The sequence below is a fragment of the Sorex fumeus genome, unplaced genomic scaffold (genome assembly GCF_029834395.1).
Source record: "Sorex fumeus unplaced genomic scaffold, SorFum_2.1 ptg000033l, whole genome shotgun sequence".
NCBI classification, from domain to species: domain Eukaryota; kingdom Metazoa; phylum Chordata; class Mammalia; order Eulipotyphla; family Soricidae; genus Sorex; species Sorex fumeus.
In genome coordinates, this window is record NW_026606090.1 from 17,546,841 (window position 1) to 17,564,650 (window position 17,810).

The window sequence follows — 17,810 nt, forward strand, 5'->3', positions numbered from 1 at the left end:
CCTCCTGAGCTCATTCCTAGCCGGAGTGAGTCCAAGCATGTGGAAAGGTCAGTGTGATAGAAACGTATCTGGGAGCCATGGGGCTACACGGAGCAAACCCTGTCATGATTCCCCAGACCTGTCCTGTAGAGAACTTTTGGGTTCTGCCATTTCTACGCAGGGTGAGCCCCCCCAACCTCATCTGCGCCTCCTCCTGCCTGGCTACACCTGGACGAGGTCCCCACAAGTCTCCTGTTCACCGCGAACGCGGGTGCCTGTCCAATGGTCCCTGTCTGCTGTCCCTGCGAGTGCAGGCTTTTGTCCGATGGTCCCTGTTGGCTGTCCCGCGAGCGCAGGTGCCTGTCCTATGGCCCTTAACCATCAGCTGTTCCTTTGAGCCAGTCTCACCTCACCCACCCCCAGCAGCTGTTGGGAAAAAAAAAATACTGCAGTTAGTCACTCCTCAGTTTTGTAATATTTGGCTCAGAAAGTCTCATTATTTTGTGAACCCAAGTGCAGAAAACCTTAGGATAATTCTGTGATCTGTAGAACTGATGACTTAAGAACAGATAATGATTGTGACAGGGGAAGTATAGCGAGTCATTGGCAAAAGCTCCAGATAATGCCCAAGGGAACATCACACCCTTCTAGTTTACCTTCAAAGTGGATCTAAATTTTCCACACCGCGTGCAGACACCCTTGGTGCCACTCAGCACTAGCAAGCTGTCTAGCTTCCTGGCAGAGCATGGCATGGTTAGGGTCACTACTAAACCGAACCCTAACCCTAAAGCCTGGGGGGGGGGGGGCGGGGGCGGGGTTCTGGCTTCCACACAGGCCTGAGCACTTTGGAGGCTCCAGGCTCCTGATTGACCCCCGGCATGTGGACCACACTCCGGGCCCTTGTCTACATCAGCACTGGGCAGGCCACTGTTTTCTCTCTAGCACCCTTTCACCTCCAATGCCTCCAGGAAGCACAGGAGCCTTTGCCCTTAAGACTAGGCAGAAAGGGAATCTGGGAAACAAGGCTTTGCAGGTTTAATGCTTTTTCCCCTCAAACATTCTAAAATACAACTTAGGTAACAAGTGACTAAAAAAGACAAAAGCTTGCCCTGAGGATTTACTAGCAGCCCCACCTCGGAGAGACTTGCTGCTGTCAGTCTCACATAGTGTGAGGGTGTTGGGGCGAAGTCCAGTGCGGCTCTGGCCTGTCCCCTTGCCCCAGCCTCCCACACGGAGCTCAAATCTGCCTCAGTGGCCGAGCTGCTCTATACCAGTCTGGGGTCATGTTAGACTCAACAAAAGAGCGTCCAAAGCTCTTTCACAGCAAATTCCATGCCAGCGACAATTTTCCAATTGGCACAGTTTTTAAAATGATCCCATTCGATCTCCATAAGATAAAGACCATCTCTGAGCATTTTCTCTCCCCAGATCCACTGCTGACATCCGGCCAGAAGCTAGAGAAAGGTCTGCAGGTCCTCACGGGCCCCAAACACCTGCCACCGGGTCATCTGCCCGTCAGTCACCGCTGCCAGGTGAGGTTTGTGCCACCGGAACACTGTGGGGGGTGGGCCCCACACCTCACCACCACCAGTGTCTAGATGGTGCCACAGGCCTGCAGGGTGACTCGGTCTGACTGAGATAAAGTTTCCCTGGGCCCAAGTTCCAAACTCAACTGTTTTGTTTCTGTTAAAATGCAATTGTTTTTCTCTGGAGTGCTCAGCGTCAGGAAGATGTATGAAAACCTCCACTTCAATTCGGCATCCCTTTTCTCCCAGACAAACACGGTCGGATTTTAATAAATCAAAGAGCCACACTGTTTAATAAAAATTTATTGACTTACAAGTGATTATTTATCAAAAGACCATTAATAGCAGGTACTGAAATGATGTGTTACTGGGTGGTGCTGGGAGACTAATAGGAAATCAATGCAGCCGGCCAGCCGGAATGCATATGAGAAGCCCACCCGCCGACAGCCGGCGCAATCTCCCCGGCAAAATACACCAGACGCTAGCCCTGGTGCAATGAAAAGTTCCCCCTTTTTATTTATCGTTTACAAATGAAATGATCAATACTTTTAATCTAGAGCAAAATTTATTAACTTTCCCATCGGAGAGAGACATATTGACTAGGGGAGTTGGGGTGTTAGTGCGACAGAAGATGAATGGGCGAACGGTGGTGGTGGAACCTGTCCCCGAGTCAGTGTGCATGCAGCTGCCCTTCCAGCTGAGGGGCAGTGGGAGAAACGGGGTCTGGCCACCCAAGTAGCACTGCAGGTGGCCGGACACCCCCATGCGCTCAGGGACCTGCAGGATGCATGGTCTCCCCAATCGCGGAGCTTCATTCAGTCACCAGAAGGTAATAGCATGATGTATCAGCCCCCAGAGGCTCGACCGCAAGGCCAAGGGATGCCCCAAGGGCTGCGACAGAACGGGCCAGGACTCTTAGCACTGGCCTGTCCCAGCCTCAGTCTCCCCAATGCCCGCTCCCACCACAGCAGAACAGAAAGCCACAGGGAGCGAACGAGAGCCAAGCCCCAAAGCCAGTTCCACTTCACACAAGGATGTCACCGCAAACTGTTTCGAGCCTGCTGAGCGCGGTTTTGCTGATATTTGCTGATCTTCCTTTGTCAGTGAAATTTTTCTAGTTTTACAGTTTTCCTTCTCTAACTAGTTGGGTTAAGAAAAAAATTTATGAGTGTTAAAAGTCTTTCCAAGTCCCATTCTCAAACCTTTCAATCCCATGGTAACCTAAAACAGAGATCTCGCCCTTACACTTGGCACACACTGAAATTTAGTTCCATGAGCCCCAGTGTTTGCAGGAAGCAACTGGATTCAAACAGACTTCTTTTACTTCTGATGAGCTTAAAGACAATACCTGAACAATGGACTGAAAAATTCACAGAAATTTCATTTATTCATTTTTTGCATTTTGGGTCTCACCCGACGATGCACAGGGGTTATTCCTGGCTCTGCACTCAGGAGTTACTCCTGGTGGTGCTCAGGGGACCATATGGGATGCTGGGAATTGAACCCGGGTCGGCTGCATGCAAGGCAGACGCCCTACCCAATTGTGCTATCTCTCCAGCCCCATTTACAAAAATTTTAGAGATGAAAGTCCTCAGTTAACAAAGGAGGAAACAGAAGGAAATAAGAGTCAAAATAACTGAGTTTGGAGGTGAAACATCACTCACCTGAAGGTGAAACAGAAGCTGGCCAATGTTCTTACCACTAATTAATGCCACTGGTTCAAGTTCATGCCCATCACATCTAGGTTCATGGGAGTGTATACTGTTTATATTGCTTCACAGGCTTCTTTGTCATTAATTCTAAATGCTATAAAGCTTGGCCCCTTAAAACCAACTTGGTTACCCAAAACAAATAATTGGACTGTGAGGGTCACCAATTGAAAAGAATCGAGTAGCCTAATGAATCTGCCTGCCTGTAACAAGCACTAAATAAAAACTTCAAAGATTTCTTTTTGGGGGTGTAATTCACATCCCTTCTACTCACTTGCTAAAAAGAGGAAACTCCCCATTGCTTCGTCTCTACAAGTATTTCTTTACACAGCTGTGACTGTAAGTCAGGTTCTTATAATATTGGTAATGTCATCAATAGTAGATGAGCTGTTGAAGAGATTGTGAGCCAATTATGTATTTCAAAATACCCACGGAATTACATGCCATGAGGTGGATGTACTGAATGGCAAAAAAGACTTTTTAAAGGCAGTTTTGGGCCAGAATGATAGCACAGCGGTAGGGCGTTTGCCCTTGCACGCAGCCAGCCCAGCTGAGCCCGGTTCGATTCCTCCGCCCCTCTCGGAGAGCCAGGCAAGCTACCGAGAGTATCTCGCCCGCACGGCAAAGTCTGAATATGCCAAAGACAGTAACAAGTCTCAAAATGGAGATGTTACTGGGCCCGCTTGAGCAAATCGATAAACAATGGGAGGACAGTGACAATGACAAAGGCAGTTTTAAAAAGAAACTTTCAAGATCAATTTTTAAAGACCGTTAAGATAGACAGTATTTAAACCTTAACTATATCACCATCTACAAAATCTGAAAACCATGATACACAAACATTTTGTATGTTTCTTTTTTATGTAAAACAGTTCTTGACAGTTGTCAATGTTTGTACTTGAAAGAAAACCAACTTCCACTGGTCAGCACCCGGGGTGGAGGTCAGTGTGGGGGTGGAGTCTCAGACAGTGCCAAGGCACAGGACTTGCTGGAGCGGGCTTCGCTCCACCCACACCCCACGCTGCCCGCACAGGTGAGACTGGATGCAGCCAGATAGGCTGTCTGTGCCCCACTGCGCATGTACTCTCTTCAGAAGGGCCTGAGGTTTGCCTATGATTCTCCAGGTGGGCCTCAGGGATGTGGCTCTCTCCGGCTCTGAGAAGTCCTTGAAAGTCACCCACATGCATCAAGTAGCCCCTCCCCACCCGTCACCCCCAGGAGCATCAGGGGCTGCTCCTACTCACCCCAAAGTCTCACGTCCAGATGGTGGCCTCCCATCTCCCACATCCCCACCCTGACAGTGTCATCCACAATTCCTTAAACCCAACGAGGAAGGAAGCCCCGATCTGCTCTGGTCTGAATACTCTAAACTCATGGGGAAGTGTGTGCAAACACCCAGTGTGCACAGTTCACCTGTTTCTGCATAATTTTATCACTCATTCTAGAAGCCAAATGGATTCCCACAGTCCCCGAGTTAAGTTCAAATTAAAGAATTGGAGCTTGGCTGACATAAAAAAACAAAAGCCACTGGTTAAGACCACATCTTGTGGGAGAAGTAAAGGGAGAAATCCCTCAGTTCATTCACCATCAAAGACAATTTTATTGACTCGTAAGAACAAATCCAATGCCGTGAGTGGCAGCTGAGTTCAGCCTCATCCTGCCGCGTCCCAGGAGCCTGCACCTCCAACACCGAGCGCCACCGTCCGTCACGCTAGAGCACTTCAATCCCCACAACCAACCCTGTGAGGTAGGTATTACCACCATCCCCTCCTGATTCGGGTTACAGACGGGGAAACCGAGGCACGTGTTAACAGAGAGCAAGTCACATGGGGGTTGGGGCTTAGCACTGGCATTGGTCCCCTCGCTTCACAGCCCCTGGGGGGACTGTCCATGGGCACAGCACAGGCTGGAGATGGCCTCTCTGCCGAATGCCCTGCAGGTGCATGTTTTGTTTTTCCATCCCATCTGCAGAGGTCTGAGGCTGGGTGAGGTGGGGGTCGTGACAGGAGGGCTGGACCAAGCCCCCGCCTGGCCCCGCCTTGCTCACTGGGGGCGGCCCTCCCCCAGCCCGGCCCTGGCGTGTGTCTCTGCAGAGGAACACCCCAATGTCCAGACACGGCCCGTGACCAACACTCCCGCCACGGCCCGCACGTGCACAGGCGGGCGGACTTTAATGGGTCCTGACAGGCTTACTGGGAGAGAGAAGGCCTCATGTCCGGGGGCGACCCCAGTGGCTCTGAAGAAGCCGAGTCCCACATCCAGAGCAGCCCCAGCGGCCCCAGGTCAAGAAAGGCGGCAGCAGTGGGGGTGGCGGCTCCAGCTGATTCTCTCGGGATTCAGGGCTGGCAGCTTGCGTGCGCCCAGGCCGCTCAGGACCGGCTGCGGTCCTCGTGGTTCCCAACGATCATCTTGCTGTACAGCTTCTGTTGCTCCTCTTTAAAGGTATCCTTCACCTTCTCCCGCTTAAGACCACCATCCCTGAGGAGAGAATAAGGGAGTCTAGCAGCAAAGGTTTCCTCTCAGCTATCAGCGCAGATGCCCATTCTCCTCACACCCCAACCCACATCAGCAGCAGTGGACTCTGTCCCTTGACTCCATGATGCTCACTCCTGCCCTCAGGGCGAAAATTACCAGCATTTAAGGTACTTTGTATTTAAAGTTCTACTCTAACAAATTCATTTCACTTTACAAAAAAAAATGGCGACATATTGTAAGGACAATGATCAATGCTTTTGTCTCTTATGGGCCATGCCAGGTGATGCTCAGGGGTTACTCCTGGCTCTGCACAAAGGAATCACTCCTGGTGGTGCTCAGGGACCATATGGGGTTCCAGGAATTGAACCTGGGTTGGCCGTGTGCAAGACACATGTCCTATCTGCTGTACTATCGCTCCAGCCCCAAGATGAGTCAAATACACATCTTTGTATCTGTAAAACTAATCTGTAAAACAAAATTTCTAACAATCAGAGCAAGAATTCTCCAAGGCTAACAATAGAAAAAAAAAAAAAAACAAGTTCTGCTTTCTTTCACACGAAGGGATGGCAATGTTCAGAGCAAGGGCCGGGTACCCAGCTCCCTCCCCAGACTACACTTGGTGGGACTTCTTCATCCCCTTCACTGACTAATGAAATTCAAGCCTACACTCAATCTTTCTGCCTGAGTTACGGAGACAGTGGTGGGCAAAGTCTCTGAAACCCACCCCGAGACCAATCTCACAGACCTGACAGCTGCCTTCCACTCTAACACCCAGCACAGACCAGACCTGCCACACGCATGCCGCTCTCCTCAGCAGCCCGAGGGTGGGGCCAGGATCGAGAAAAACACTCAGGCCTCGGGCTCCTCAGCCTGACCGCAAGGCCGGGTCCCAGCACTACGCTGTGCCTTAACCTCTCCAAACTCCAGTCTGTCTGTAAAACCCGTGCTTAGACGTCATGGAGTTGTGACGATGAAGTGAGATTATCACACAGAAACTCTCAGCACAGTGTCTGGCAAAGCCAAGCCCCCGACATGTCAGTGTTTTCTGAATGGCCATATCTGAGGGGAGGGCTAAAGAATCCACAGCTCCACAGGCTCAAATTCACTCTCTTTCCTTCTGACGCCCTTCCAGGGAGGTACTTCCAGGGCTGAGCCTGCAAGTTCAAGGGACTGGCCCTGGCTGACCAGCCCTTGGGATGGGGCATCTTAGATATCCCAGTGGTGACCCTGGGAGATGTATGGGACAGGTAGGCGAAACACTACTGACCGTGACTCACACAGACACGGATCTTACTTGCACATGGTCACCCCAGGTTTAACTCTGGCATCCGTCTCATCCCCCGAGCCCCTCCTGGACTGATACCTAAGCACGGAGGCAGGAGTAAGCCCTGAGCACCACTGGGGGTGCCCCCTACCTAAAAAAAAAAATTTTTTTTTAAATGTATTTTAAGGCAAATTTTTCATGATCTCTGTAAGCATTTAGTTACGTGTCCCTGAACTGAAAACTGTGCCAGCAAAAGGTGCTCTGGGTCAGAATCAGAGGAAGGAACCAAGGAGCCCAGTCTGCATAGGAATGGGGACACATTGGAAGCCAGCGAGCCTGCAACACATCAGCAATGCAGGCCCACCCAGACCTGTGTGCAACAGATCAGACTCACCACAGAAGGTCGACAAGTCCTCCCTGCCGGGCAATGGCCGACTTCACCCTGTTCGCAAACTGGACAGCATCTTCGTCTGCCTGTAAGAGAGAGCAGGACATCTGGGCCACGGCACAGCCGGGCCCTGCCGCACAGACCAGGCCTGCTGCAGCCTTACCTCTCGGGTCATGGGAGGCAGGTACCACACGCTGCAGACGATGGCCCAGCTGGTCATCATCCTCAGCAGGTACGTCACCATGCCATACTTGCTGCTGTTCCAGAAGGCATCACCGAACTGGGGGTCGTACTGAAAACACAGATCAATAGAATCACTGGGTAGCTCGGGGGGAGGGGGGGGGCAGGGGCTGGGTGCCCACGCAGGGAGCACTAGTGATTGCTGCCCGGAAGTGAGCACTGCTGAATCACTCTGGCTGCTCTGACTCCAGCAGCACCAAGTTCTCCGCAAGATTGGGAGGGCTTCCCAGCAGGTTTCCTCAGGGCTCCTTCTCCCTCTGATCATCTATATACAGAACCACAGGCGCATGAAAATCCTATTACCACAGTTTTTAAAAATAGCTCAAAACAGGTTACTATCCTGCCAGATTCCCTAGATTAAAAAGTTCCCAACATTTCGCCATTCATGCTTCATCTAACTCCTCCCCTCTCAGAGATTCTCTCCACGTACTTATAAATACTTCATGTACCTCCCTCAAATATATTTTCATACATAATTATGGAAGTTTTATTATGTTTGGGAACCACAGTCAGTGGTTCTCGGGGTTTATTCCTGTTTATGCACCCAGGTATCACTCCTGGTAGGGATCAGGGACCACATCGGGTGCTGGGAATTGAACCAGAATGGCTGAGTGCAAGGCAAGCACACTACCCTCTGTACATTTTATTTGCTCCAGAACAAATAATTACCAACTTTGAAATTTAGTATTTCAGAGAGGAGTCTTTCGCTTAGAGATTATTTCATCAAAATAGCAATGAAATTTCTCAAAGTCAGATGACTTGCATTTTGATAGAAATGCAATAAAGGTTGGCCATTAATGGGTATCATCAATCACAAAAATTAAAATTCTTACAAATTAATTTTTTGTGGGCTTTAATATGTGAATGTATGAAATTGGCAAATTTATACTTTGGGCTGGGTGTGGTTCCAAGTCACGTCAGCAACACCCGGGAATGGGTGAGGGATGCTGATCCAGGAGCTCTGGGCATAGGTCTCGAGAGCCACATCTTCACTATACACCCTGGTGACGCTTGACGCAATGAAGCTTCAAGTGTAATTCCCTGGAGTAAGCACTGAGGGCTCCTGTGTAGTAGCTGGTTTCTAGCAAACACATATGGTGACTCACTGGACCGTTAATATACTGAAATGCAGAACGGCATGTCTGTGAGTGATGCAGACACCACTTCCGACTGCGACATCTAGGCGAGACAAGGCCTGCGTTTCTTCTCGTTCCACACGCAGCCAGGGTACAGTCACCCTCTCACCTCTGCTCAGCTGCCACCCCCACCTGGGAAGAGGCAAGCGGCATTTCCTCTGCTCTGTCGGAAGGAACAGCTCAATTCCGGCTGCACCAGTGGCACTGCCCGACAGAAAGCAGTATTTCCACGAAATGCTTCACAGACAACAGACTGGCAATAGGAGGAAGACTAATTTTAAGCACAACCAAATCAAATGTACTCATTCTTTACCATGATCTGAGGTTTCAATCTTTTGTGTTTTTAGAAGTGATAATGTAACTGATCTTTCTTCATACCAGTACATAAAGGATGAATCTGTTCACATCAGGGTGATGTGAAGGGGAAGAGAGTGAAATGAAAGGGGAAACTGGTCAGTCGTCTGACCCCCAACTGTTGAGGCAAGTTCTGAAAGCAGAGGCATACATTCCTAAAACATGCAAGTTTTGCTTTGTTGTTTTAGGATCTTTCTGAGGGTGTTCATGGTTTACTCCCAGTGTTCGAGGGCTCTCCCAGGGGTACCCATAGAAACCAACAAGTTCAGAATTTCTAAATTTAGAGTACTTTTTAGTGATTCTAAATTCCATGTTTTAGAAATTCTATGTGTCTTGGTTTGTAGAAGTTGGGGGGTTCCCCTCCATGACAGTGAAGCTAAAAGCATCTTTAAGGATGAAAAACCACTGACCAAGCAAGTGGAAACAAATATAAACAAATGGGACTACATTAAACTTCTGCACCTCAAAAGAAACAGTGACCAAGATACAGAGAAAGCCCCAGAATGGGAAATATTTACCCAATATCCATCTGATAAGGGATTAATATCCAGAATATATAATACACTAGTAGAACTGTACAAGAAAATAGACCTCCAACCCCATCAAAAAATGGGGAGGAGAAATGAATAGAAGCTTCCTCAAAAAAAAAAATACAAATGGCCAAAAGGCACATGAAAAAAATGCTCTACATCGCTAATCATCAGGGAGATACAAATCAAAAACAACACTGAGATATCATCTCACACCACAGAGACTGGCACACGTCAAAAAGAACAAAAGCATCCAGTGCTGGCATGGGTTTGGGGAGAAAGGGATGCTCTTTCACTGTTGGTGGAATGCCGACTGGTCCAGCCTTTCTGGAAAACAATATGGACATTCCTTTAAAAAGTAGAAATTGATATTCCATATGACTCCATAATACCACGTCTGGAAATATATCCCGAGGGTGCAAAAAAGCACAGTAGAAATGACATCTGCACCTGTATGTTCATTGTAGCACTGTTCACAATAGCCAAAATCTGGAAACAACCTGAGTGCCTGAGAACAGATGACTGATTAAAGATTAAACTTTGGTACATTTACACAATGGAATACAATGCAGATGTTAGAATAGATTAAGTTATGAAATTTGCTTATAAGTGGAAGGTCATGGGAAGTATCATGCTAAGTGAAATGAGTCAGAAAGAGAGGGACAGACATAGAAGGATTCCACTCATTTGTGGAATATAAAGTATCATAATATGAGACTGACACCCAAAGACACTAGACACAAGGGCCAGGAATATTGCTCCATAGTTGGAAGCCTGTCTCATGAGCTGGGGGAGAAGGCAGCTGGGATAGAGAGGGGATCACTAAGTCAATGATGGTTGGAGGAATTGTTCAGGATGGGAGATGCGTGCTGAAAGTAGATAAAGGACCAAATGTGGTAGCCTCTCAGTATCTATATTGCAAACCATAATGCCCAAAAGTAGAGAGAGAGTATGGGAGAAACTGCCATAGAGGCAGGGGGAGGGTCGGAAAGGGTGGGGTAATACTGGGGACATTGGTGGTGGAGAATGTGCATTGGTGGAGGGATGGCTGTTTGATCACTGTATGACTAAAGCTCAAACATGGAAGTTTTGTAACTGTATCTCATGGTGATTCAATAAAAAAAAATTTTGAAAATTAAAAAAAAAAAAAAAAGAAGAAGTTGGCAGTTCCATATGGTACCAGGGATTGACCCAAGGTCTTCCCACATGCAAAGCATACACTCCAGTCTTAGAGTTACCTCCCTGGCCCGGTCTTGCCATTTCTTAAACATGGTGGCAGTGTATAGCAGTGGACAACAGTCCCTTGTAATGGGGCTAAAATGATTCGGACCCTCCCTCCCTTCACCTTCTCCCGCTGCACTCCGTTCAGGGCAGTGAGCTAGTGCCACATGCACCCTCGGAGATCTCATACCTTGATAGCGACAGGGTAAACTGTGGCTCCAATTTCAAAACTTCCCTTTTTGAACATCATCACAGACGTATTATTGATGCAGGTTCCTAAAATGCAGGAGAGAGTAAAATTCTAATTTTTTAATGGTCCTTTGCTCCAGGTATTAAGAGTTTAAGAACTAAATAATAAAAACGTTCTAATGACTTCCATCAATCTGTCCTCCTCCAAGCTTACGAACACTTAAGGCAAGGCGAGGTGAGCGAAACACAACGCTTTCGAATCTTCTGTTCCCAGAGCACTTTCCCCAATCAGCATACTGCTCAACAGCTTCGTCAGCGATACTTCCAAGGATTCTTCCAACAGGGAAGATCACTCCATCATACTTAATCCAAATTCTGAATTTCCCTGAAATTCAGCTCTTCGTCCAAATTAAAGTGGACTTAGTATCACTCAGTGAAAATAGAAAACCCCAAGAAGGGTTAAATTTGATTTTACCCTTGATTTCGCAGCAACACTAGAGTAACACCTTTCACGACCCCCGACCCCCAGAGTGTAGAATCAACCCTTTTTACCTTCAGGGAAGATGAGGATGGGCAGTTTGCTTTTATCCTGCACATGCTCGGTCAGTCTTTAGCAGAGGAAAACAACAGTGAAAGGTCAGAGTCCTAGCCCATCATGATCTAATGCATGCACAACAAGTCGATACATATATAGTGCTAGATGTGGCACAAGAGCAGGTGAAAAAATGTGATCCCATTTTGTTTCCGGGCCACACTCGGCAAAGCTCAGGGCTTCCTCCTGGCTCTGCACTCAGGATTCACTCCTGGCATGCTTGGGAGAGCATATGGGATGCCGGGGCTCAAACCCCAGGTTTGAGGGCCGCGCCCAAGGCAAAGACCCTCCCCACTGGACTACTGCTCCGGCTCCATGACCCTACCTTTTTACAACTCACCCTACATGTCATAAAGACAGAATTTATAAGGACAGGGAAAATCAACTAATTCCTCTGTAGTTCATACAACTGTTCGAGTAAATACTGTACCCAGAGTTCACTGCCTAACATGTGGGACTGTCCAAAGGGTGAGCCGACTACAGGCCCTTGCAAATGGCCTCCTAAGAGCCATATTGGGCTGCACTCCAGGCCCCCTGGCTGAGAGACGGTGACGGGAACTAGGGGGAGGTTCATTTGCTCTATGGAGGAGGGGAGAGCTGATGCATCAGTCCTTCCAGTTTACAAGATTCTTCCCATTTAAACAAGCCCGAAAACAGAGTAACACCTGTACCATTACTTTGTTTGCTTTTTTTTTGTGATACAGAGAAACTGAAAGGTTAGGAAGAATTTCTAACTTGATGTATAATCCTACAATTTCTATTCCTTTTTATTTCGTGTTTTAGAAAAACTGTTCTATTAATTTTTTTGAAAACTTTTTTATTATGGAAGCAGTGTAGGACACTACAGTTCGCTGTGAAATCACGGTCTAGTCCTAAAAAAGTGTATTTAGCAACGGGGATTACAAAAGCACTTTGGTCTATTACCTTTTAGCCACCAGGTGGCGATCTTTCACTTCCGAACGCTCGAACCAGACATGGGGACAGGACTTGACCATGGCTCTCTGGATCACACCCATGAGGCCTCCGTGCACTTGGCCCACCTAATCGCAGACCAAAGAACAGATACAAATGCTCAGCAGACGCGGGAAGCCCGGCTCCTGCAAGCTGCGTACCCCAATCTCTCATCTGCCAACATCTGACTGGGAACCTTTTTTCTCACTGTCAGCCGGGAACCTTCAACCCCACATGACGACTGGGTAGATGCCCCGTTGAAAACCCTACAGGAAAGCACCTTGCGTAAGCACTGCCCCCTGGCAGACTCTACACCACCCTCTCCTGGGTCGAACCACAAACCGCACTCTGACGCTGCTCAGGCCCTCTGGGACCTGAGCTGCCCGTCACGACAAGAGGGGCCCACAGCAGAACACGAGTCTGCCTGCGGTCCCCTGAGAAAGCCCTACGGAGAGGCAGACTCCCCCTGGAGTGCCGAGGCACAGGGAGCCTGAGGGGTGCCTTAAGATAATGGTGCAGGAAAGGAACACTCCCGTAGGGGGCAGTGTTGCAACACTGTATTCCTGTCACCCTCTCATTAAGAGTGTTACCCTAATATAGACTGACTATGAATTAAAAAAAAAAAAAATTAAAAAATTCCAGCCCCCAGAAGTCTGAAGTAACAAGTCTCGCCTCAAGAAAGAACATAAGGGTCTTACCATGGCATAATAACCATCACTTGCCAAAATGATGACATCAATGGGAGAGGTATGGTTGGCCACACAGATGCCACCGTTTCTGGGCCTATTTTTCCTGTGTTGAAAATGTCCACAAAACAAGAACAGTGAGTGTGAAGCCATTTCTCTGCAATCACCTTGCCCTCGCCAGCTGAATCAGTGCTAAGTGAAGCTCAGAAGAGCCCCCTGAGCAGGCCGCAGTTGGATCTAGCCAGCCTCACTGCCCTCCGCGTCACACCGTCCCCTCACCTGTCGTGGTACGTGATGATGGCTGTGAGGGCCCGCACACAGATCCGGTAGCACATCAAGTGAACGTGTCTGCTGAGGAACTCCTTAAATCTGCAACATGACAGATTGTTTTTCCCCCTTTAATTTTACAGACAGGAAGATAAAACAGCTAACTCTAACATCTTGGTATTACTGCCAGACTGTTAAAATTACTGTCAAGTATTTTTATAATTGTATCTGATAGAAATCATACCAAGTATTGGAATTCTAATGTCACAAGTGAGAAAATGAAGAAACAGTGTGTTGCTTTACGTGCCAAGCACCAGCCAGGGGTCCAGTGGAGCACTCGCCTTGTTACAGGCTGGTGTCACCCAACTGTGGCATCTCTGGCTGTGGTCTCCAAATAATTTTTAAAAGGAAATATCTATAGTTCTAGAACATCCTGGCCAAGTATGTCTCCTCGCTTTCCCAGTCAACAGCAAGAGGCAGAGGAAGGTCAAGCCCTTCACCCATCTGATGTGCTGGATCCAGAACTTCCCAGGAGCAAGACAACACACTTGAGCTCATTTCCTATCATTTTACCAATTTATCAACACAAAATGCCCCAAACTAAATGCCCCAAACAAGGCTATTCCTTTTTTTTTCTTCTTTAAAACAAGAGTATGAGGGTTAGGAGAGCAAAACAAACCTACAACTCGCAAATTATAGTGTTAAAACAGAAAATACAAGATCTTAATGTCGACGCCACAGCTGTCACTTGAGTTAGCTTGCCCACCTATGATTCTGCGGATCTGCTGTACCCAAGGAAGCTTCGGAGTGGCCATTCCCAGAACCCAGTGCCCCAGATGGGATGTGTGGGCTACTCACCTCCCACTCGGCATGTACCCTACCACCGTCGTGCCCACCACCAGGAGGCTGATCCCCGTGAAAGCAAGAGCGACCCTGTAACAATACGACAAGAAAAATTCAGCGAGTTAAGTCCTCGCACCAGGTACAGAAGTGAATGTGTGAAAATCAAAGAGACCATCAAAAAAGCGAGAGGTGGTCACCTGGAGAGCAAGAGGCGATCAGAGTAAGAATCCACCCAGAAAGGGGAACAGACGTATAAAAACCAGAGGCCCAGCTCTAGTCTGGATTTGGATTCCTAAGTAACAGTGCGTTTGGCTCTCAGCATCCAGCCAGAACGCTGGGCCCTGCCGTCCTGCTGTGTCACCTCTCCCTTTGGCTCTAAACCCTGGCTGCTCTGTGGGACAACAGGAAACAGAGCCTGAGAGGACCAGCATCCATGGAGATAATACTAACAATAGCACAGGACACAGAGAACGGAGAGGGCAACCTTGTCTCTGTACGAGAGGCAGGCTGTAGGGAGAATCAGTTATTTCCGGGGGAAGTGGCCAAAAGCACGCTGTGTGCCCGGATCTGTGGTTGGCCCATCTGCAGCAGGCAATCTGTCCTGAAGGCATGCCATTATTTTTGTCTTGCATGCAGGCTCAGCCAGCACAGAAACCCAACAGGGGAGCCCAGGGCAGCTGACCAGCACGGGCCCGGCCCTCACCTGAGTGGCAGCAGGAAGCAATAGCGAATCAGCACTCCTAGCCCCCACAGCACAGTGAGCCGGAGGCTGATGTACTGGAAGTTGTAGTTGGTTCTGCTCAGCAGGTTCCACGACTCCAGCTCCTCTGCAGAGAATCTCTTTGTCACCTCATCATCCATAATGGTCTCCATTCCTTTCCGGCAAAAGTAGAAAATGTCGGACAGCTCAAACTCCGGAGTATTATCCAGAGCCTTACTACTGCCACTCCGACGAATTTCTTTGATCTCTTCTTCAAGTGAAGTCGGATCTTTTGCAATGATTCCTGCAAAATGGAACACTTCTGCCAATGACTGCGCTGTCACATAGCCCGCTCAAACTGCTCAGGTACACAGTCTAACTTTTAAGTAATGGTGCGTAAATACTAAATTAAACGCACCGAGGAGGTATTTCCCTGAGACTTCAGTTCAAGATACGGGTCAAGACTTGACTCACCATTGGTATAGGGCTTGTAGAGTGGGTGGTTCTTCTCCTTGGCGCCTCTCTCCATTCTCAAGGTAGCCCACTGCGGGGAGGGGTGGAAGGGAGGAGAGCAACAAGCAAGAATGAGCGAGATTTCCATTTAGCAAACATCCCTGCTTCTGACGTGTGAAAGACTCAAGTCCACATGAGAAGACCTCAGTGCCTGAATCAGACTGGCCAAGAAAATACACATTTGGGCCAGAGAGCCAGAATATAGGAGGTAAGGCACTCACATGTACGAGTCGAACCTGGATTCCATCCCGCTACCCCATATGGTCTCCAGCACCCCCAACAGTGATGCCTGAGCACAGAATCAGGAGTCAGGCCTGAGCACCGCTGGTGTGGCCCCCAAACAAAAACAAAGCACATATCTAAAAGGAAACTCAGCCTTTTGTTCATGGAGCATACCTAGGGCCAAAGGTTAAGAGCTGCAAGACCCAGGAATGGGGTTCTCACACCTTCACTGCCTAAAATCTGTCTGCGGGTTACTTGGAACTCACGTGTAACATAACAGCACACTGACTTAACATGGTCCCCATCCACTGCCCAAATAAAATCAATTCACAAACAGCAGGTCACTAAACTCTTTCTTTGGTGTGGGGGGGGGGGGGGGGGGAGGGGATGGGACACACGACACACCCTGGTGGTAGTCAGGGCTTATCCCGGCAGTGCTCAGGGGCCCATATGAGGTGACAGGAACGGAATTCGGGTCGACAGCATGAAACGTGGGCGACATCCTTCCTGTGCTGTCTTGGGCCCCCAGAATTAAGCATCTTTTTAAGCTAATGCCTACCACCCAAGGTTGCCTATCTTCCCAAATATTCCCCAAAGCAACAATTCTTTTTTTTTTTTTCTTTTTTTGGCTGGGGAACAAAACTGATGGTGTTTGGGAGACCCGTCATGCGCTGCTGCACTCCAGTCTGAGACATGCCCCAGTCCCAGCTCCTAACCGAGAAAAGACAAACAAAACATCATGTCCTGGACTGTCCACACAACCTGACATTGCCTTTCAATATAACTAACCAATAAAAAGGTCAGAAGGTTCAGATTTGTTCTTCAAAGTTTTCTGTTTTATTTTAAAACAAGTTAAACAAACACCCACACTATTTGAAGTTTTTTTAAAATCTGGGCTCAAAGTCCCTTATGTTAATCCCTAATCTGTGGATACTGTCTATCTTAAAAAAAAAAAAAAGACTAATCCGTTTATCAATCTCCTACTTCAGGAGCCCACTTAGGATCAAGTGAAATGATACCTTAAATTGTGCTTATTACTACTAAAATAATAAACTCTAGAAGAAACATAAAAAAAGTTTTATCTTGAAACTTCTCTACCTTCATTAAAATTCTTTTAACAGGGGACGGAGCTATAATATTGAGAGCTGGGTGCTTGCCTTGCGAGCAGCCAACCTGGGTTTGAACTCTGGCACCCCATATGGTCCCTGAGCCCCACTTGGAATGATCCCTGAGCACAGAACAGGAGCAATGAGCACTGCCAGGTGTCATCCAAAACAACAATAAGAAAAAAATAAATTCTTCTAACATAGTAGGAGAGTCAGGCTAGCTACCTCCCACTATCAAATGAGAGGAAAAAAGCATAAAGTTAACTGTTTCCAATTAGAATGTTATCAAATATAATGTATGCTCACAATGATTCATAGAACAAATATTTTAAAAGGGGTCTCTTCAAGCTTCTGCTTCAAGTTATGCAAGGCAGAAAGAAACCTGTTATGTTCCATGACACAGCAAATCCACAGGGCCCAAGGCATTTGGTGCTGATTTGCTGGCAGAGCTAAAGTTTCGGCAAGACGGCTGTGCACAGTCAAGCTGAGAAAAGGCAGCTCACAGTCTGCTCTCATCTGGGCATTCAGACCAGAGACCGCTGTCCAGGAGAAAACAAGGCACTGACTCACCCACTCAAAGAAGGCTGACAACAAGAAACTGCCATTGTTTATATTGCCAGTGCTTCTACTGGTCAAGGTTCTGAGCTGTTAATGCAAGCCAAGTCACGCTCAGAAGCACTCCATCTGGCACTGGTAATTCTGACACCGAGAAGGGACTGCAAAAGACAGATAACGGGGACCTTGCTCCCCTGGCACACTTGAGGCCCTTGGCTTCTACGCTGATGAGCAGACTGCTGGACCGTTGAAGGAGATGCTCTCGTATAAAGTTATCACTCTATCACCAAACAGACACTCTCCTATGTGAATTCTGTGTTTTCTTTTTTCTCTTGGTTTTTGCCCACACGCAGAGATGTTTAGG

At 48.0% G+C, this 17,810-nt stretch overlaps 1 protein-coding gene across 1 annotated transcript in view; it reads right to left on the minus strand.

Annotated features, from left to right (window-relative positions):
* Positions 1–1,790: 1,790 nt before the first annotated feature.
* The window catches only part of GPAT4 (glycerol-3-phosphate acyltransferase 4), a 50,609-nt gene continuing 34,589 nt past the window's right edge, over positions 1,791–17,810 (minus strand). Inside the window, exons 4-14 of the mRNA XM_056116817.1 lie at positions 15,525–15,594; positions 15,054–15,354; positions 14,366–14,440; positions 13,520–13,609; positions 13,253–13,346; positions 12,528–12,643; positions 11,564–11,619; positions 11,013–11,098; positions 7,505–7,633; positions 7,348–7,427; positions 1,791–5,692 (exon numbers count right to left, since the gene is read on the minus strand). Coding sequence (XP_055972792.1) covers positions 5,584–5,692; positions 7,348–7,427; positions 7,505–7,633; positions 11,013–11,098; positions 11,564–11,619; positions 12,528–12,643; positions 13,253–13,346; positions 13,520–13,609; positions 14,366–14,440; positions 15,054–15,354; positions 15,525–15,594 — 1,206 coding nt within the window. The 3' untranslated portion in view covers positions 1,791–5,583. The remainder of the gene's footprint in view (positions 5,693–7,347; positions 7,428–7,504; positions 7,634–11,012; positions 11,099–11,563; positions 11,620–12,527; positions 12,644–13,252; positions 13,347–13,519; positions 13,610–14,365; positions 14,441–15,053; positions 15,355–15,524; positions 15,595–17,810) is intronic.